The sequence below is a fragment of the Jaculus jaculus genome, chromosome 12 (genome assembly GCF_020740685.1).
Source record: "Jaculus jaculus isolate mJacJac1 chromosome 12, mJacJac1.mat.Y.cur, whole genome shotgun sequence".
In the NCBI taxonomy this organism is placed as follows: domain Eukaryota; kingdom Metazoa; phylum Chordata; class Mammalia; order Rodentia; family Dipodidae; genus Jaculus; species Jaculus jaculus.
The window spans coordinates 39,769,782-39,790,880 of NC_059113.1; the positions used below are offsets into that span (position 1 = coordinate 39,769,782).

The 21,099-nt window shown below is 46.5% G+C and overlaps 1 protein-coding gene across 8 annotated transcripts in view; it reads left to right on the forward strand.

The window, feature by feature from the left end:
* The window catches only part of Gas7 (growth arrest specific 7), a 253,382-nt gene that overhangs the window by 166,476 nt on the left and 65,807 nt on the right, over positions 1-21,099 (forward strand). For all 8 annotated transcript variants that reach the window (XM_004663133.2, XM_045130728.1, XM_045130725.1 and 5 more), the window contains exon 3: positions 17,528-17,608. In XM_004663133.2, the coding sequence (XP_004663190.1) occupies positions 17,528-17,608 (81 nt within the window). The remainder of the gene's footprint in view (positions 1-17,527; positions 17,609-21,099) is intronic.

A 21,099-nucleotide genomic window follows, 5' to 3' on the forward strand; every position in this document is an offset into this window, starting at 1 on the left:
TTGAGCTTTTGTGTTCATTTGCCAAATAGTCAGTAGTTTTCTTGATTTCTTATTTTAATTTTTCTACAAATGAGTGGATTCCCATTCAGCTTTATTACACCAACTAATGTGAGTTTCTGTTTAAGTTTTCCAACAGAACTAGTAATTGCGAAAGCCATTCTTTGAGCTTTTCTTTGTTACAAATAACTGGATAATTTTCCAAGTCCCCAAATAGAACATCCTTGACTATTTCTTCTTAATAAAAGTTGCCCTGAGCATTTTCTACACCCCAAACCCACCAGTATGTTTTCTTCTGCCCATCTGTGTTGAGAACATGGGTGGCTAGAAAGATGTTTGTGTTTGACGCATCTGGTTGAGTAAACTAGGCTTTGTGTCCTCTTTGGTGTACACACATCTGCCTGTGCACTCCTTGTTTGGGCTGTTTTATTTTATTTAATTTAGTGTATATTTTATAGCAGTGAAAAGCTGGTCGACCCAAAGGCTCGCCCTCCAGCTCCTCCAGTGCTTCTGTTGTCATGCTTAGGTAGTGCTTAAGTACTTACCACCCCACATTTTCTACTTGTTAGTAGTAAAGACCACGTGTGTGAGAGTCATTTTACCTGCTGCTGTGTGGAGCCACACAGGTCCAGAGACAAAGGAGACAGGCTTTTCTCTAGCTAAGCAGCTGAGCTACTTCGAACAAACCTTCCTTTGCTCAGTACTTACCTCACTGGCTGTTAGTTGGAGTGGTGACCAGCAGCAAATGATCCACGTGCAGCAACAGAGTGGAAGGCAATGCAGGGTTTTAAGCAAGGGATTTCCTCCCTCTTCCTAGCTGTGGGCCCAAGAAAACAGGAGGCCATGGTCACACTGAAGCCTGTGCTTGGGCGTCCCGAGCAGCCGGGTCTGCCTTGCCAAAAAGAGCCCTGGTGCCCACCAGGAGACCAGTGGGGAAACCACACAGGGTGTGTGCACACCACGGATTTCAGGCACAGAAAGGAACGGAGCACTTGCCTCGCAAGCATCCCGCTTAGTCAAGACAGACACAACCGCTCTGTGCTGTACGATTCAATTTATGTGACATGCCTAAAACAGGCAAGTCCATAGAAACAGAAACTGGTTGCCAGGGGCTGCAGGGCAGGGTGAGTGGAGACTGCTAATGAGTGGAGGGTTAAGGTGACAGGGTGTTCTATAATTAGATAATGGTGAGAACTGCACAGCCATGAACAGACCACACCTACGGCATTTTCTGCTGTGACAGAGTAGATCTTAGGATATAGTGAATTACATTGCAATCAAGTATTTTTAGAAAAATAAGACAGGAATGTGAATGGATGCTGGATGAGTTTGTGACTTTCTTGACAACCTAAGGGAATATTTCCTTCAACACCTTTGTTAGGGAGACCTTCTGTATGACTCGCAAACTTTAGTATACATCAGATGTGCCCAGAGGGTGCAGTTTGCTAAAATATAACAATACAGATGTCCTATCGCAGAGCCTCTAAACTGTAATCTGCTATTTGGAAAGAGCAAAATGTTTTATTTCATCTTTTTAATTGTTCTCTTATAGTATATACCTATTCTTCACTTGCAAGAAATCTTAGAAATAATAAAATAGGTAAAGACATAATTGTATTTCTGTCACTGTGACAAAATACCTAAAATAATCAACTTGGAAGAAAGGTTTATTTAGACTGAGGTTTTCAGAGGTGTTTGTCACTTTTGGCCATATCTCTTTAGGCCTGTGGTGGCATAAAACACCGTGGTAGGATTATGTGGCAGTGGAGATCTGTATACCTCACGGTGACCAGGAAACAAAGGGGGGGGGGGTGAAGCCATGTGCCTAATACTTCTGTCAATACCACACTGCCCATACCCTAACTTCCTACTAAGTCTCACCTCTTAAGGTGCCACCACCTCCCAGGGATACCACGGGCAGGGACTAAGACTATACCACCTGAGTTTTGGGAGGAATATGTCAGATCCAATGTATAACAGTAGCAATAAATCAAACATATACAGTTGAGGAATGGACTTTAATCTGACATTCTCAGAAATACAATGAGAGAATAAACCATTTTCTTAAAAAGGACAAGCACATTTGACTGGAAGGTAAATGGTTAAAACAGTCACACAGAATCACAGGGAAGAGCTGCTTAAAGACAAATACAGTGTTATGGTAACAAGATTTAGAATAACTATGACCCGTCAGGAAAGACCCTTCACCTGGCTGCTGTTCATATTTCTAAGGTCGCCAGGGTGGCTGACTTGGGTTATGTTTCTAGCCTTTATTTATTTATTTATTTATTTATTTATTTATTTATTCATTCATTCATTCATTCATTCATTCATTCATTTATTTATTTTTGCTGCAAGCCCAACAGTCTGTCCCTCTTTTTATGAGAGGGAGGGAGGGAGAAAGAGAGAGAGAGAGAGAGAGAGAGATTGAGAATTGGCACACCTGGGGCATCCAGCCATTTGTAATCAAACTCCAGATGTATGTGCCTCCTTACACAATTGTGTCACCTTGTATGTCTGGCTTACATGGGATCTGGAGAGTGAAACATGGGCCCTCAGACTTCACAAGCAAGCACCTTAACCACTGAGCCAACTCTCCAGCCCTCTAGCCTTTATTCTTATCTGCACAGCAACATGTAATTTCAAAGTCTTTGAGTCTATAGCTCAAAACTTATGTGAACCTCAGCATCACTGCTATTAAAAAGCAATTGCCTGTGGACTCTGGTTGGAAACTTTGGTACTTCCACCATTTTCCTGTGTGCTCTGGTTGGCACTCTGGCATGTAGATGAAATGAACAGCACTTTGAGGAACATGGGTCAACTGTGAACAGCTTAGGTCTTGGAGGTCTGAAAGAGTTGTCATTCTTATCCTTTTGGGAAGAATTGTGACTTGCCTCCACTTTGGTTAGGAAGTGTTTGCCCCAAGTCAGTCCTTGTCACTTCACCATTGGTTGTATTGTAAAGCCTGAGGTCTAGTGTATTCTAAGAGCCTGGCAGAGCTCATCGAGGTGAGGTGGCAGGATCTCTCCTGGTCATGACCTTGACCAGGCTTCATTCATTAAAGGACATGGAAAGTTCAGGATAATGACAAACTGAGCACCATAATAAATGACATTTGAAATACTTTTTAAAATACATATCTAGCATTCCCACTGCTGAGTATCTATCCAAAGGAATTGGAGTTGGTCTGTCAGAGATAGACCTTTCATGTTTATTATAGCATGCTTCATGATAGCTAAGGTGTGGATCTGCCAAGTGTCCCCTAGTGGATGGATGGATACAGATGGTATGGTAAATATCCACAAGGGAATGTATTCTTATTTGGCCACAAAGAAGGTAAATACATATCTTCATAGCACATGGATGGAATGGAGGCTCCTGTATCATGTGTACATGGGCACTGAAACACTGGGCACAGAAAGACAAATACTGCATGTTCTCACTCATGTGGGAGCTATCATTTGGTTTCGTGTGTGTGTGACAGTGGTCACTAGTTTTGGAAGGGAAGGGGAGAAGGGAGAGAGGGAGCATGACAGGAGCTCAGCTTCTAGGGGGAATATCACTTATGGTGCTTATTATGTATAACAAACTAGAAAAGAGAAGCTAGAACATTCCATGCACAAAGGGATGGTAAGCATTGAAGGAGATGGAAATTCAAATGCACTGTATACACGTATTGAATTACCAAACTTCCCCCCCACACACACCAAATATATACAACTATTCTGTTCCAATTTATTTATTTGAGAGCGACAGACACAGAGAGAAAGACAGATAGAGGAAGAGAGAGAGAATGGGCGCGCCAGGGCTTCCAGCCTCTGCAAACGAACTCCAGACGCGTGCGCCCCCTTGTGCATCTGGCTAACGTGGGACCTGGGGAACCGAGCCTCGAACCGGGGTCCTTAGGCTTCACAGGCAAGCGCTTAACCACTAAGCCATCTCTCCAGCCCTCTGTTCCAATTTTAAAAAGGTGCCAGACTGTGTGGCTAAATCTCTGAGGTAGTAGGATATATTAGCATTAATTATTATTAGTTATTTTATTGTTGCAGTGAGCAAATAACCTGCACAGAAGCAACTTAAGGAAGAAAAGGTTTTCTTTTCACTTACATTCCAAGGTTACAGTCCATCATGGAGGAGGAAGACATGATGCAGGGCTGGTCACATTGCAAACAGGAAGCAGAGGGCGAATAGGAATGCGGCAAGGCTATAACACTTAAGACCCACCCCTAGTGACCTACTTCTTCCAGAAAGGATTCATCTCCTAAAAGTTCCACAACCTTCCCAAACAGCACTACCAGTTGAATCCAAGTGTTCAAACACGTGAGCCCATGGGGGCACATTTTTACATTGAAACCACAACACCGGGGAAGGGAGAGCAGTCTGTCTGAGGATGAGGGAACAGGAGGATGACAGGCAGGATCAGGACTCCTGAGATCCCAGTGAGTCATCCTGCTGAAACAGGATCATTCATAGATGTCATAGGCTGACTAGTCTCTAGGCAAGGCACTGCCCTGTGTATGTGTCCTTACAAACATAGTTGTCAGCATTGCAAAATCGAGAGAGCTTTCCTAAATGCCTGGACGTCTCTTCTCTCAAAAATTTGTGAGGTGTAGCCCTACTGGATCACCTCCTACCTGGGCAGAGCTGAGAAGATTGTCCCTTCCCATGAGGTCTTTCTGCCTAGTCGGACTTCATACATGTATGTATTTTCAATGTCTAGTTCTGTGGGTGCTCAAGGTTTTGCCTGAAGTATGACAGGTCAGAAGTGGCATCAGACAGAGTCAGGACTGTTTTATGAATGCTCTGGAAAATGAGAGATAATGAAGGACCAAAGACGTGAACAAGGAAGCAGAGAAATGACTGGCAGGTCCACGGTCATGTAGCATCTGCAGCAAGAATCTTCAAACTCAGTCCATGCTGTGTCTCTTCCCTAGAGCTCTTGTGTGCACTGCCACTCGGGGTCTTGTGTGAGGCGTGAGGACCAGTAGGTGCTTGTGACTCTAGCAAGATGTTTGGGGCAACAGGAGGAGGCAGTGAGTCAGAGGGAGGCAGCGTGGCTGTTTCGAAGGTCAGGGTCCTTGGAATTGGCTTGCATGATCTGTAGGTTCTATGCTGATCAGTGGGCCAGGACCACATGACTTGATTATCGAGCAGTATTTGCTCAATGCCTTCTCTGTGCCCAGCTCTAATTATTCTCTTGATGGCTTCTTGCCGGGGTGGAGTGGGCGAACACAATGCAAGTGGTTCCACACTTGCAAAGACTGAAGGCTTCCCAAAGTAGATATGTGTTGTTCAAGGAAACTTTCCTGGTAGCTTGGCCGTGATTTTTCTTTCCTGATTGACTAGGTATAGTCTGAAAGTCCCTTCCGGCTCAAAAAAGAAAAAAAAAAATGCTGTGAAACCATAAGTTGCAACCCCAACGTGTTCATCACCCACAACTGTTGGCAAATGTGCCTCCATATGTAAAGCTGGCACGGCTTCCTTCCCTGAGATCTTGATTGTTGGATGCGGATCCAGGAGTGGGTTAGCAGCTCTGTGTCCTTTCAATTCAAGTTGGATTCCTAAGTAGGCTGTGCTCTTCCAAGAGGTGTGGGAGGAAGAAAACAGGGTAAGAAGTTAGTCATGCAAGATGCCTGTGTTTACTGTGTGCCCACTCCCTGTGAGCAGGGGCTGAGCCATGCAGGGGCCCAGTGAGACCCCCAGTGCCTTATCATCTTTGGGAGACTGGAACCTGTGTCTTGCTGTTGACCAAAGCACCTGCCTTCTTGTCAGCTGGGGTTAGTACCTACCTGCATGTCCAAAGATACTTCCACTTCAGAAGAAAGAGCTCCTGTGACAATACAGTCGAGAATTGACCCAGTGTTTTCCCCAGGGATAGAATTTGAGCACAGTGAGTTGGGTCCTGCTCCTTCCTCTGAAACTAACCAGGCTTGAATGGGTTAGTTGCTGGGTTGTGGAATCTCACTGAGGTCCTGGGATAGAGATGTAACTTCAAGCAGCTTTGACCTGAATATTTGTGGATTTGGCTGCCTTAAATATATACATGGGCTAGAGAGATAGCTTGACGGTTAAGGCATTTACTTGCCTGCAAAGCCAAAGGACCTCAGTTCAATTCCTCTAGGACCTACGTAAGCCAGATGCACAAGGTAGCTCATGGGTCTGGAGTTTGTTTGCAGTAGCTGGAGGTCCCATTCACTCTCTCTCTCTCTCTCTTTCCCTCTTTCTCTCTCTATGCCTCTATCTCTCAAATAAACAAATAAAATAAAAGTATATTTGAGAACTTTAGTACATGAACACAGTGTAACTTCATTGTTTTCCTGTCCTATTACCCTCTTTTGGCCATTCTCCCCCACCCCCTCCCATTCCACTGAGGTCTTTCCTCTTCCCAAGCAGTCCTTCGTCCGTTTCACTGTCTCATTCATTTTGTCTTCATCCATCCCATATATCAAAATATTGATGGACCCAGAACAGTGCAGGTCTTGTGGGGGTAATGATAACCACTGTGGGGTCATGATGGCATCAGTAGGTGCATTTCCGGAGGGTAGTGCCCCCAAGGACTCTTTCCTATTCTGAGGTACTTATTTCCACCTCCTATTGTTCAATGCCCACTGAGTATCAGAGGGCATGATAGAGATGTTTTGTTTGGTGTTGAGTTCTTGATAGCCTCTTATTTTCAGCTTTGGTGAGTTTTTAGTCTCCTTAGCGTCTACCAGCATCTCCCTGGAGAAGCTTTTCTGGATGGCAGTGAGAACAGCACTCAATACTGTCTCTGCCACTTCCTCTGCAATGTTCCCTGAGCCCCGGAGGGTGTGACAGACTGACTCGTCTGGTACTAAAGAGTGGCTTTATGTTCTCATCATTTGAGTCCTTCCAGTATTCACCACTATCTGTAAAAAGAAGCTTTTTTAACCAAAAGTGAGAATAGTATTAATCACAGGACATAAGCATATACATTTAAAAAGGCTATTTGATATGCAGAATGTCTCCATTTAGCCAAAGAACAGCAGTAAAGTATAACCTTCCAAACCATAGGCTTCTGACTCAGTTCTCAGTACCAGGCATGAATTCCCTCCCACTGACTAGGCCTCGTATCCAATCAGAGAGCAGTTGATTACCACCATAACTTACGTGCCACTGTTGCATTCATGGGCACATCTTGCCCGGCTATGGAAGAGACTTACATGACCCACTTCTTGTTAAGATTAGCTGATTTCTACTATGTTAGACTCATTCTTCTTTCCCGGGTGTCAGGACAATGTGACAGTTTCTACAGGTGTTTGTTGGAAGTGGTTGGTTATATCATTTTCTTTTCTTAAAATTTTTCTTACTCATACAGCTTCCTTTTATTTTTCTTACTTAGCTTTCTGACTCTGTACTTGTACCTGTGATCCTTTCATACAGACATCCACTCCGTGATAAGGAAAGCATGCCTGATCTTGTCCTGCTCATGTGAAATCACCCTGAGCCCTGCTGACACATCTTTCTGTATTAGCTGTATAATTCCTGTAGGTCTCATCTCACGAACCCTGGAAGTCAGACTGGTTCTCTGCTATGTACACATTTCTAAGGCTTTCTCAACCTTCTTAATGGAAAGGTACTACCGCCAAGGGCTTGGGATAGCCTGGTTTTGCTAAAGGCTGTTTGGGAGGAAAGCTTAGACTAGTATGGCAAGTGCTGGACCATTTGCAATGTTTGTAGACAGGTCCTGAAGGAGAAAAGGGGTTTCCTACAGTTTTCCCCATGACACTTGTTGAAAGAGTTAGAAATAGAACAAGCAGTGAGGGGTTTGGGGTATCTTGTTATTGTTTAGTATCTGTGGTGGTTTGGATGTGGAACACCCCCAGTAGACTCATGTGTTTGACGCTTGATCCCCGGTTAGTGATGCTTTTTGAGAAGCTTATGGGACCTTTAGGAGGGTGGGCCTTGCTGGCAGAAGTATGTCACTGAGAAAGGCTTTGAGGTGTTATAGTCCAGCCCCACTTGGTGCTCTTGAACTTTTATACTTCCTCCCTGCCAGTGTTGTGGTGTGATGCCAGCTGTCTACTCCTGCCATGCTTTCCCCCTTCATGATTTAAGCTGAAACTCTAAGCTTAAATAAACCCTTTCATTCCATAAGCTGCTTCTGGTCAGGTGTTTTGTCCCAACAACAAGGTAACTGACACATGGCCTATATCTTAACACCTGGATACAGGTGGCACCTGCTGCAGAAGGATCTCATCCTCACTAAGGCCACTGGTCATCATAGTGGCGTCCACACTCGCTGCACAGGATCACATGGGAATTTAAATTGCAAATTTTTCAGGCTCCATGGAAGACCCAAGAATCACGAATTGGGGTCAGGTCTCATGATGTGTATTGTAACTGGTGCTCCATCAATTGTGGGAGCTCTGAAGATCGAGAAAAGCTGCTTGAAGATCATGCACAGGAAATTTTTGACATCTTTGCATTGTTTTTAAATCTTCTCAGGCCATTTTCTAAAGATTCCTATTTCATTCCACTCTAAAGTGCTCCCTGTTCCATCCTCGTGTTGTGTAGTCTTCTCTGTCCCAGTGCCCTTATTTGATGTTCAAGGATAGCTTTTTTTGGTCAAGAATTTCTGTATATGTTGCAGTACCAGTGCATAATTGGGATGGGTCTTTCCTGTGTTCCAAAGGTGTCTGGGGACTTTCATGTCTCGGGAAAGGAGGATCTTCCTTGAGAACCCTGTGGGTTTACAAGTGTCCATGGATTTGCCTCAGAGAGACTTGCTTACCTCTGTTTCCAAAACTAATTTTAGTTCTTTTTAACAATTCCCTCTTTCCTGTGAAAAGCAACACTCAGTGCTTTTGAGCATTATTTATAAACATAAAGTCACACCTTTTACTGGAAAGTCTTCTATATGAGGATTAGCAATGCAGAATGACTAAAGCTAATTAATTCCAGGATTTTCAGAAAACAAACAGAAAAAAAAAGGTGGAAAATGCCACTTTATGAGAGGAGGAGTTTCTGAGCAATTGAGCAGGATGGTTTTCAAGGGAGAAGTTATGGATGGGTCGCAGGAGAATATCCCAGATCTAATTTAATGTCCTGTGGATGGATTGACTGTTTACAAAACAGTGTGATTGGTGGGTGTCCTTGATCTGGTTACAGGACTAGAAATCATTCATGCCAGCCTTCCAGAAGAGGCATCTAGCTAAAGGCTTGGAGGACATCTTCCAGAAGGACTGGGAAAGCAGATTCCATGTCTGAGACCTCGGGGTGCCTTGTGGTGCCCACTGTCCTTGAGTTCACTTCATTAATCTTTCTCCCTGGACTTGCCTTTTCTTCTTTAGGAGACATTTGGAAAGGACCACTGTAGAAGTCAGTCCACTTCAAGTCCTGTGCTGTAGGAGTGTTAGGTGATCCAGGCAGTCACACACACGGTTTATGAATCTGTACAGTGGGAACCTGAGTGTGCTCAGTTCCTTCCTTCTTTCTTCTCTCTTTTCCTCCTTTCCTCCCTCCCTTCCGTTCCTGCTCTTCTCCGTCTGTCACTCATTCACTCTTTCTTTTTATCTGTCTTGCTGTGTAGCCCATGCTGGCCTTGAATTTGTGCCACTCTTGTTCCAACCTCCTGAGTGCTGGGGTTACAGGCATGAGCCATCACATCTGGCAGTTCAATCAGTTCTTAGAGAAGGGGGTTCCCATCATATGTACCAGGAGGTTTTCATGTTTTTAGGATGTTTTGTAACTCTGATTGTGTTTTATAACTTAATTCTTATTAAGTTAATAAGTTAACTTAATTCTTATTAGCCAAACCTTTATAATTTCTGTCCATTGAAATCACGCTTTAAAAGGCCTTCACCCACAAGGATAGTGATATTTCTTCCAGCACTCACTCATATTGTCATTTTTCCTCACCCTCCCTTAAAAATTTTAATCCAGATGGAATTTAATTTCGGAAAATGGACAAGAACTGACTGCGTAGTTTTCATTTTTCTTGCTTGAACAGCATTGGTCTAGCTCTGCTTTCCACTGCTGCCCTGTGGGGTACCCACCGACTGTCAGTAGATGGCTCCGCGTGGACTGCTTCTTGTCCATCCTCCCCCTGGCCTGCTCTTCATCCCTGCACTAGCAACACACAGATCCCCTGCCCTTCTTTTCTCTCTCAAAATCTTTTACCTGTTATAGCTTCTCTGGTATATTAGAACAGTCAGATTCACTAGTCATGCGCTGTGGGGCAATTATTGAGTAAAATAAGGATCGCTTAGACACAAGCACCATGATGCTGTGACCTTTCTTGTAATCGCAAATGAGCAGGTGGCATATACAATGGACACAAGGACAGCTTGGTCCTGGGCCAGGTAGGGTAGCGCAGTGGGAGATTCCATCATGGTGTGGGACTTAAATCTTATGAGTTGATACCTCTGAATTGTTCTGTTTAATGGTTTTGGAACATGATTGTAACAAGGTCAATTTCTACATTAATTTTGTTTTAGTTTTGTGTTTTCATTTTGACTTTGCAAGGTAGGGTCTCACCCTAGCTTAGGCTAACCTGGAATTCACTGTGTAGGCTTTGACTAGCCTTAAAATCACAACGATCCCCCTAACCTCTGCCTCCTGAGTTCTGGTATTAAAGGCGTGCACCACCACACCCAGCTGTATTATGTTTTATATTATGAAAAATAAAACCATGGAAAGTGAAGCCATACCCAAAAGGAGACTATTGTATGTAGTGGAGCATTCAAATGGAGTGTTCTATAAAAATATAGTCGTTTTCCTTTGCATTTGTATGTGTAGTATGGTGTGTGCTGTGATGCTGGGGGGACATGCATGTGTGTGTGCACATGCACATGCACACAACCTGTGTGTATGCATGCTGAGGCTTCTTCACACTCATCCACCTGCTCTGTTGGGCTAGAGTCTCTCACTCCACCCAGAACCGCTGCTGTCCCCATCTGGGAGTCAGCAAACCCCAGCTGTCCTCTGCTCCCGACTCGCTGTAGGACTGGGGTTACAGGTCTACGTGGTCACGCCCAGCTGTTTACATGGGTGCTTGGGAATCAAACCCAGACAGTCGCAGACCCTCATATGCAGCAAGCTCTTAACCACTGAGCCATCTCCCCAGCCCCTGTTTGTTTTTAAAGATAAGCTTTTAGTATTTACTATATTTTTTTTTTAGCAATGTTCCATACATAATGGGGCACATACATTTTGCTGATGCCCTTTCATAAAAGTGAGAACTTCTGTGTTGATAACAGTGTGCTTTTCTATTAGCAATACAGTCCTACCTCTCATTGTCACAGCTGCTAAGAATGCCACTCTCTCACTACATAATTGGTCTCCTATGAGTGGACACTTAGCTTGCTTCCCAAGAGCTTTTCAGCTCTAAAAAAAAAAAAAAAAAAAAAAAAAAAACTCTAAAGTTACCTCACTGCACCTCTAGAACTGTTGTTCAGTCAAAAGGTATGTGCACTGGGATTTGGGCAGATGTTTCCAAATTGCCTTTCAAAGAGAGACATTCCCTCTGCCTTTCCAGATTGGCACTACCTAGGGATTGTCACTCCTGAAAGATCTTTATTTTCTTGCAGTGTGTCAAAAAACATGGCACCTGTTAGTACAGTCATATATTTCTCCCGATTGAAGGAAAATAATGTTCTCTTGCTTACTGGTCATTTGTAAGTGTTTCCATAAGCTGTTCGTGTATGTCTTTATTTCTGTTTTCATTTTTGTTTATTCATTTGCCATGTGGCAGGGGTCATTGAACCTGTCTTATGCATAGTGGGTTAAGTACTCTTCCACTGAGCTACAGCTCCGCCCTTTTGAAATTGAACTGTGACTACTTTATAATTCACACGTTGTGAAAGTATCAGGAGCCATGTGTGCTCTCTCTGATCCTGTCTTGTTCTTTCTTCATTACACACATGTGCGTGCACACATGCGCATGCACACACACACACACACACACACACACACACACACAGGTGTATTGTTGTTAAGTCATTGATCAGCAGTGTTATTGAGCTTAGTTCTAATAGTTGAGTAGAGCTGTGTCTTCATTCATTCAGCAGATACCTGCCTGGTGCCTGCTTTGTTCACAGGTTGCACTAATTGACAGTTTCAGCTGTCAAAGGAAAGCAGGTGCGATAGCTGAGGTAGGAAGGGATTCTTCATCTAGCTGCCCTGTCAGCTCCCTGTGCCCCTGTCCAAGGCTCAGCAAATCTGTATGACTGGCAGAGAGCACAAAAACTGGACCATCTGGTCACTTGGACTCTCCCTAGTTGGGGTGAGAATGTCCCACTGTCTCATCCATCTGCCTTATGGATCCAGCTCTGTCTGCAACATACACCTGGGAACACAACTGCTTGAAGCTCACCTGTCCCATCATCCTCTCAACCTTAAGATTTCAGGGGTGGAGAGGTGGCTTAGCGGTTAAGTGTTTGCCTGTGAAGCCTAAGAACCCCGGTTCGAGGCTCAATTCCCCAGGATCCATGTTAGCCAGATGCACAAGGGGATGCACGCATCTGGAGTTTGCAGTGGCTGGTGGCCCTGGAGAACCCATTCTCTCTCTCTCTGCCTCTTTCTGTCTGTCGCTCTCAAATAAATAATTAAAAATAAACGACAACAAAAGATTTCACTGCCAGGAGAAATAGCCCAGCTGGATCCCATGTCCCTCTCCAGTGATGTGAGCCTGCTTTCTGGAACCTCCTCTCTCCCCACAGGACTTAACACCTCTTCCACCTTCTCTCTTTATCCTCACCTATTCTAGGAAAAGTTCCTGTCAGGTGATCTGTGTGTGGGTTCTTGGCAATTTAATTCTTGTCGTGTCCTCTGGAACTAAAATAGACAACAAACCCTTATGTAGGCTTTCTGGGGACAGATGCTGTGAACCTGGTGTTTTTAGATGGTTGGAACGGAGATAATCTGCATTGGGGGGGGGAGTCTTTAAACTATATTGTTAGCATGAACTTTGTTCTAACATCAGACCCATCTTTGGGGGGCTTTCCATGGTCTAGACCCCTCCCAGCCAGTGATGGAATTCCATGCTAATTTTACTATGGACTATGTCACCTTTTCCTATACATAGCTCATTGCTGAGATTGCCTAGTGAAGAGAATCTCTGGGTTTCAGCTGAGTTCCCTAAACCCAAATCTGCAGAGCAGGTCTGCAGGTCTATGTTGCTAACAAATGGCCTCAGTGCTTCCGGTGCTGACCCAAGTTCCAGAAATGAGCCCAGAGGTTGCCGGGCTCCCGCTGTTGGGCTCTGAACCAGGACCTCCAGGCTCTGAAGTAGATCAGGTTTCCTTCTTGGCACCTACCTACAGTTTTCTCAACCATAAGACAGGGCATAATGTCTGTCAGCTGCCAGTTGGCTGTACACACTTGTTGGCGCGATGGTACTAACCATTTTTTTGTCCTACGCTGGAGTCCACCCTCATTACTGCAACATTCAAGCAGAGCAGGTGACCTTTCTTTAAATGCTCAGGGATTGTGTAGGTCTGCAGGTCCCACCCAGGCATCCCTGGTCCTGCCCATCTGCAGGGGAATGACCCACGAGCTCCTTGGGTGTCTTGGAGAGGGCCTGAACTAGGTTTGTGTCAAAGCACTAGGGCACCGAAAAAGTCAGTGGGTCATCCCCTGGGAGTCCTTAGCCTCTAGTATCTGTGAAATGAGCGCAAGCCTCCCCCACCAGGGTTAATTGCATCCCAGGATTATTTTGAGCTGTTATTGAGTGAGAAGTCGGCTACCATTAAAGGATGTTTCCTCAACCACTAAGGGGCATCTCAATCGCTCAGCCGTGCCAATGAAAGTGTCCTAACTTCCCTTCATCCCTAGCATAGTTAAGAGGAAGCCTTTCCCCACCTCTCTGGGAGATGTTCTCCATGAAAGGAGGGATGAGGGAGGAGGTGGAGGGCTTGGCACCTGGGAGAAAGTACGGAGCAGAGGAGGGGACAGTGAGCTGGGAGGATCTTGTTTTACACCTGTATTATTCCTCAGAGTCCACGAGTCTCACTGTAGGTCAGAAATTGCACAAAGCTGTGTGTGCCCCATGGGCATATTTAGAGGAAACAGAACGCTGATTGGCGGGAAATCACACATTTCTCTTGAATATCTGCCCCCCAGGCTCCTGCCAAGACTGGGACCACTGTCATCCCACTACCCAACAAAGAAAGTTAGGGGATGTGGTCACTGAGTTGTCAGAAATTTGCCTGGGATTTTAAGGGTCGGAATGCTTGTCAGTGAGAATCAGGGTCTCACTTCCTTTAATGCCAATGTCAGGTCTTCATTTCTTTCCCTCCTTAGAGCCACAAAATCAATGCCTTGTACCCAAGCTCTTTCTTGGAGCATAAGGGGTCGCGCTAATCCCCTATCCTCACCACTAATCCCACTGGGGCTCTCCTCAGTGGGGTCAGTAATCACTGTGCGGTCATGAATGCACCAGTTTTCTGAAGCTAGAGATCCCTAACTAAAGACTTGGTATGGGTACCTAGGCTGAGACTGCCCACACACAGGTGCAGGGGAGGAGGCCCTGGTTGGCTTCTGAGCTTCCTAGGGAGACGTGAGCAGGGCTGCATACCTAAAGACCACAGTTCGTATCCTGGGAGGTTGCCAGTGGCAAACCCGGCATCTGCTACCCAGGAGATGGAAGCTGACCTGGGGCAGGGCACTGTGGCTCTTGTCTTCTCCTGGGTGACTCACCTTGCTGTCTCGGGCAGGGGACACAGCCGAAGAGCTGAGCAAGGACCTGAGAAAAACCACTTCTGATAGGGAAGGGGACAGTGGAGCTGCCGGATGCCTTAAGCCTGACTGTAGTCCTGGCAGACCCTCCTTGGAAGAAAGAGTCATGATTGAGACTGAGATGAAGCAGAGGGAAAAGAAAGAATGCAAGAGGCATCAAAGGAAGAAAAGAAAGAGGCAGAGAAGAGAAGACCATAGAAATCCCAGACAGCCCACACAGCCCAGGGCAGAGCTTACTCCCTTCAGACTGGTGTCTGTTATTTCTCCTGAAGGCCACTGGGGGCAGCACAGAGCACACAGTCTCCCTCCTCCCCTCCACCCCCCCCCATAGAAGAAAGTGAGAGAGAGAGAGAGAAGGGAGGGAGGGAGGAAGGGAAGGAGGGAGGAAGGAAGGAAAGTCTGTGCCTTGGGAAGGGGAGTACACTGGAACCAAAGTTTATAGTTGGGCCCATAGTAAATTCCCATGACTGGTGACTGAGATTCAGGAGTGCTTATGGATTTTCCAGTGGAGGCTCTGACCTCTGAGCAGGCAGAATTAGTAAGGGACACTGACATTTGAAAGTTATTGCTCATATTTAGTACTTAGTGCCTTGCTCACTTCAATTTTTGGTCATCATTATTATCATTTCAAAGAGGGGGCTTCTGTGCTTTCCTTATATGTGTATGTGTGGTATGTATTTGTGTGTGTAAGCATGTTCACATAGGGTGCAAGGGTGCGTGCAGGTGTGTGTGTGTGCACATTGTGTATGTGTGTGCACATTGTGTAAGCATGTTCACATAGTGAGGGTCCAAGGGTATGTGCAGGGGTATGTGTGTGCACATTGTGTGTGTAAGCATGTTCACATAGTGAGGGTGCAGGGGTGTGTGCAGGTGCATGCACATGTGTGTGCATATTTTTGGGAGGCCAGAGGTCAAGGGTCTTGTATCACTCACCACCTTATTCTTTGAGACAGGGTCTCTCACTGAACGTAGAGCTCATCAGTTTGGCCAGACTCGCTGGTCAGTGAGCCCCAGGAATTCCTTATCTCTGCATCTCTCGGACTGAGGTTGCAGGTGCATTTTTAGTGGATGCTGCCGATCCACATTCAGATGCCTATACATGCGTGGCAGGCACTATAACCACTGAGCAATCTCCCCAGCCCCGTAATAGAATTTTTGATAATGTTATATCCATCCATATACGGGTTTAATTTTAAAAATAACATTATACCTGAAACCTGTGACATTGATACCTGCCTCAGGTATTCATACTTTTGTCAAACCCATCTTACAGAAGAGTAGTGGCACCTGGAGAAGGAGAAGAGCTTGGCCGTGTTATATTGGTCATGAGAGGCACAGCTGGGGTGCAGAGCCCCTGAACTGATTTGCAAAGATAGTCACAAAGGCTGTTTTGTGAAAAGAAAGGGCAACATGACTTGGTTTTGTTTTAAAGATACATGTTCATCTGGCTCCGTTGCTAGGGGCGGTGACACATGCCTGGAGCATTCAGAAGGTAAAGGCAGGAGAATTGCTTCAAATTTGAGACCAGTCTGAGCTACACAGTAAGACCCTATTTCAAAATAGCAAACAACAACAAAACCCACAAAACAACCAAACTCTACTCAATTAAAAAAAATGGGCATATAGGTATGGAAGTGTTGGTAGAACAGACCTACCAAGGTGGTATAATAACCGTTAAGTATTTTCTGAAGTGTGTGCAGTGAGAAAGGGGCTCTGTCTGATTGTCCGTCTGGCTATAAGGACTTTTAAAATTGCCCAGTTGGCCTTGAACTCACTCTGGAGCCCAGACTGTCCTCAGACTTTCCATCCTGTCTCTCCTCCTGATTGTTGGAATTACAGATGAGCGCCATCATGCCTGACTAGAGAAAGTTAAGAAGTCTGTCCATGGCTGTATACTGGGTGAAGTGGTTCTCAGGGACAGGAACAGAGCTGCAGTATTGCTTTATTTCTGATCAGGCTCTATAGCTGAGCCTCAGGAGAGGTCACCAGGCAGACAAAGCACTTGTAGCTCAAACAACACATAGATCAGGCTGGGCATGGTAACACACACTGGTCACCCCAACACTAAGAAAACTGAGGCAGGAGGGGTCACAAGTTTGAAGTGACCCTGGGCTACGTAGTGTGAGCATGAGTCAACAAACAGGTGAAAGACAGACAACAGTCTGAAGGTGTGTGTTGATCACCCATTAGCAGAGGACCCAATCTCTTCATAGACCCCATCCAAGGTACCTGAACCCCATCTCTTTGTAATTCCCTTGCCTGCACCCCATCTCTTCATAGACCCCCATCTCTTCATAGACCCCTTGAAAGGTGCCTGCACCCCATCTCTTCATAGATGCTATCTCTTCATAGACACCATCTCTTCATAGACATCATCTCTTCATAGATCCCATCTCTTCATAGACGCCATCTCTTCCTAGACCCCATCTCTTCCTAGACCCCTTCCAAGGTGCATTGCCATGTGCTTTGCAATTTCAGGTCACCACAGGCATTGGAGAAGAAATCCCATCTGCAACCAAGGTTTTAGGACTAGAGTTTGGAAAACTGGTTGTGTGTGGGGGCGGGGGGGGGTGGAGAGATACAGGTCCTGGGGACATTTCTGAGGATCCCAACTGGAAGCCATCTCCTCTGGTCCACAATGTGGAGAAGGGTCCCATTGAGCAGAGAATGCGTTGCTGTGGGGGTGAGTGGGCACGAGCAGAAGCAGATTCCCGTGTGGCTCTTGAGGTAAGGATGGAAGATGACATGCCACCTCTGACCATGTCACTCTGCTCTGTGGCACTTGGGTTTCATTGTGGAATTCTCAAAGTGATTTTGTTTTTCTTTTATCCAGAGACCACCTGGGAACGGCCCAGCAGTTCTCCTGGGATTTCAGCCAGCCCTGGCCCTCACAGGGGCTCTCTGCCTCCAGCAGGTACAGTCCACTCGTTAACACTAGATACCTGGGAGGGCACATACCCACTTGCCCAGCAAGTGGGCCATGCCCATGCCATGTGGGCTGTAGCTCTGGGGACCTCATGCCCTCATGCTTAACCAGCAAGGCTTGGCTGAGGGAGGCCAGGCATCACAGCTCTTCCCTGAAATGGAACAGAACTGTCTATGTGAGTCCTGTAGGCCCCAAGGTGTAGATGGTAGAAGGAGGTGGTATTTGTCGGAGAAGCATTGAAGGCTCTGGCAAGGGAAATGGGATTTTGTGTGGGTTGTGAGGTCTCTGTCTGCTTGGAGCATTTGAGTATACATTCTCATAAGTAGGTTGCATGAGTTATTCTTAGGAGATCGCTGGTTCTTAAATGCCAGGAAGAAGGTTGCAGGACCCCCCAGTGGTCCTTCTGATTTCCTCTGGTTTGGCTTTTTAAAAATGTCCCTTCCTCCAGGAAGCCTTCATGATTATTCCATGTAAGAGTCCTCACCCAGTCTAGATCAGCGTGTACTGCTGTGCTGGGCTCAGAGTCCCTCCTCCTGCTGGTCATCGTTCTATGCCCCAAGTGGGGACTGAGTCCCCCCCCCTTTCTCTCTCTCTGTCTTTTTCTTTGTTTTTTGTTTGTTTGAGGTAGGGTCTCACTCTTGCCCAAGCTGGCCTGGAATTCACTATGTAGTCTCAGTCCCCACATAGAACCGGCCTTCAGTGTTGAATGTAGAGTGTCTCTACCATCACAGAATGCATGCATCACATTTGTGGGGCTTCTCCATTAGGACTTGCTGAGGACAGGTGGCTGAGGATTTAAATGTGAATGTCTTGAGAAAATGGGGCAGAAAGTCTAGCTTGAAATAGTGATCCGCTGCCCCCCCCCACAGCAGATGGAAGGCATACCCCCCACCCCAGTATCTCAGGAGGGGAGAGCAGAGTACTGGCAAAGTTCTTGAATAAAAGGGAATCTGCGGTCCAGAGAGATGTCTTGGTGGTTGAGGACCTTGCCTGGGAAGCCGAAGAGCTCCTGTTGGATTCCTCCAGATCCCATGTATAGCCAGACCCAACAGTGATGCACGCATGCAATGCCATGCATGCCCACAAGGGGGTGCACGTGTCTGGAGTTTGTTCACAGTGGAAGAAAGGCCCTGGCACACCCAATCTCATTCGCTCTCTGTCTCCCTCCCTCCCTCCCTCCTTCCCTCCCTCCCTCCCTCCCTCTCTCTCTCTTTCTCTCTCTTTCTTTCTCTCTCCTTCCCCCTTCCAAAGGGAATGTAAGGTCTGAGTAGGTTCCTAAAGCCATGCAGGCAAACCACAGTAAGAATGAAGCAGGCTGACTGTTGATGGGCAGTCTCAGATAGTGGAGAGTCCTTGGATAGTGTCTCCCATTAATACAGGAGGAAATGAAGTTCAGACGTGTCATTCATGGACAGGAGAAATGCCAACAAAAGAGCTCAGAGCCACAAGTGGCAGGAATGCATCACTCAGGCATCCATGAGTTGTCTGAGAGGTGACTCCAAGGATGGGTGTTTCCTGTTGACGGTTCTTTGAGATTTTGAAAAAATTGTTAAAATATGCACATATATATACACTTTTTCTTGCTGAAATCAAATAATTTTTCAGAAAGGAACTCACTGAGCAGGAGGGAAATAGGTCACTTGCTTCTGGCTTCTACAGGCTAGCTCTCCAGAAACATGTCCCAGCAACGTTCACAGAGGGGACTGCAGGCTTCCTGCCATCTCTTTCGCTCTTGTTCCTGGAGCTTTTTGACACACGGAAATGTCAGCAGGGTGTTAGGAGGTGTGGCCCTACTTTCAGGCTGGCTCCAGGCCAGTGGGGCACTGAAGAGAAACCCCGGCTTGTGGCATAGGACAGAGCAGTGACATGGGCAGAGAGGGGCATGGCCTCAGGAAATGAGAGGTGCGATGTGAGGGTCACAGCCGGCCGTGGTGGTGGAGCCCGTCCAGTCTAGTTGGGGTCACATGGGCTGCCCCCCCAGGAGCTCTACACATCCATGCCACGGGTGGGGCTGTCCTCAGAAGGAATGCTGAGGGGACCCAGTTTGGACCCCTGCACAGGCCTGAGGTGTACAGGCCCTCCTGACCTCAGAGCACATCAGGAAGGCCCTGCCCTCTGGTGCCTCGTATAATGGGACTGTAAGGGCCTAAGAACAGGCAGTAGGTGGGTGACAGGCTCAGAAAACTTGTGTGGCTAGGGGCTGTCCTCTGTGCGCCCGTCCCAGGAGCCCAGGGCAGCCCTGCATCTTCACGGAGAAGCCCACAGACTCCTGCGTCATCAGTGCTCTGGAAGAGGGTTTCACTGATCAGGTTCGCTGGAGATTTGGTGACCACTCCTGTTCTGTAAGGAAGGCCTGGAGTGTGTCTCACAAAGATTGTTGCCATGTTTGTTTGTTCGTAACTTGTGCCGTGTGGTTGCCAAGCTCTCTGATCTCAGCTGGAGAGGTTCCGCCTTCCAGAAGACATTAGACAATACCTGGAGGTACTTTTGACTGCCACCATTGGGGCAAGGGCACAGGCATCTTCCGGAGAGGGACCAGGGTTCTGTTTAACATTTCATGACAAAGTCACAAGGCCTTAAAAAACAGTAGTGCGTAGGGAGGTTAAGAAACAGCTCTAGGTGACTGAGGATCTAGTCAACAATGTTCACAGCACTGCTCAAGGGTCCTGGCCCGTGGCCCATGGGAAGAGGAGACACTAGTGCCCGCAGGAAACCTTGTCTTGGAGTCGAAGACCCGCCACTTTTTGTTTGCTTGTTTGTATGTTTGTTTATTTGTTTGTTTTTCAAGGTAGGTTCTCCACTTTAACCCAGGCTGACCTGGAATTCCCTACATGGTTTCAGGCTGGCCTTGAACTCACAGCGATGTTCCTACCTTGGCCTCTCAAGTATTGGGATTAAAAACATGTGCCATCACACCTGGCAAGACCCACCTTTTGATCCTGCCTCTCAATCATGGTATCTTGAACATCAGATACCTGGCATGCTCTCTAGTTGAGTTGTGGTTCTCCCCCGCCCCATGTGTGTGGGTGCACATTTAAAATCTATGTAGTCTCTACAACGATGGCAGGTTTGACTTGTGAGATTCTAACGTGTTTACTGGGACCCTCAGGCGGGCTTCACCTCCCTTTCCTCATTCACGAGCCAAGAGACCAGAGGTGATTCCGAGCACGGGCCTGACCAGCCCTCTCACTTCATGGCACTTAGCTGTTCACTCAGGGCATGAAGCCCTCCATCCTCCCTTCAAATAGCCTTCATCTCTCATATAGCCTTAATCCACCCTCACCGTCCATCCTCCCTTTAGCCTCCCTCCACCTTCCATCCATCCAACAGCTGCCCTCTACCCCAGTATAGCCTCTGCCTTCATTGACTTCCCTATCTCCCCATTCTCCCTCCATCTGCTCTACACCTCCATCTCTCCTCCCTCTGTCCTCTCTCCATCCTGTGCCCATCCTATATCTCCATCTCTCCTCATCCACCCT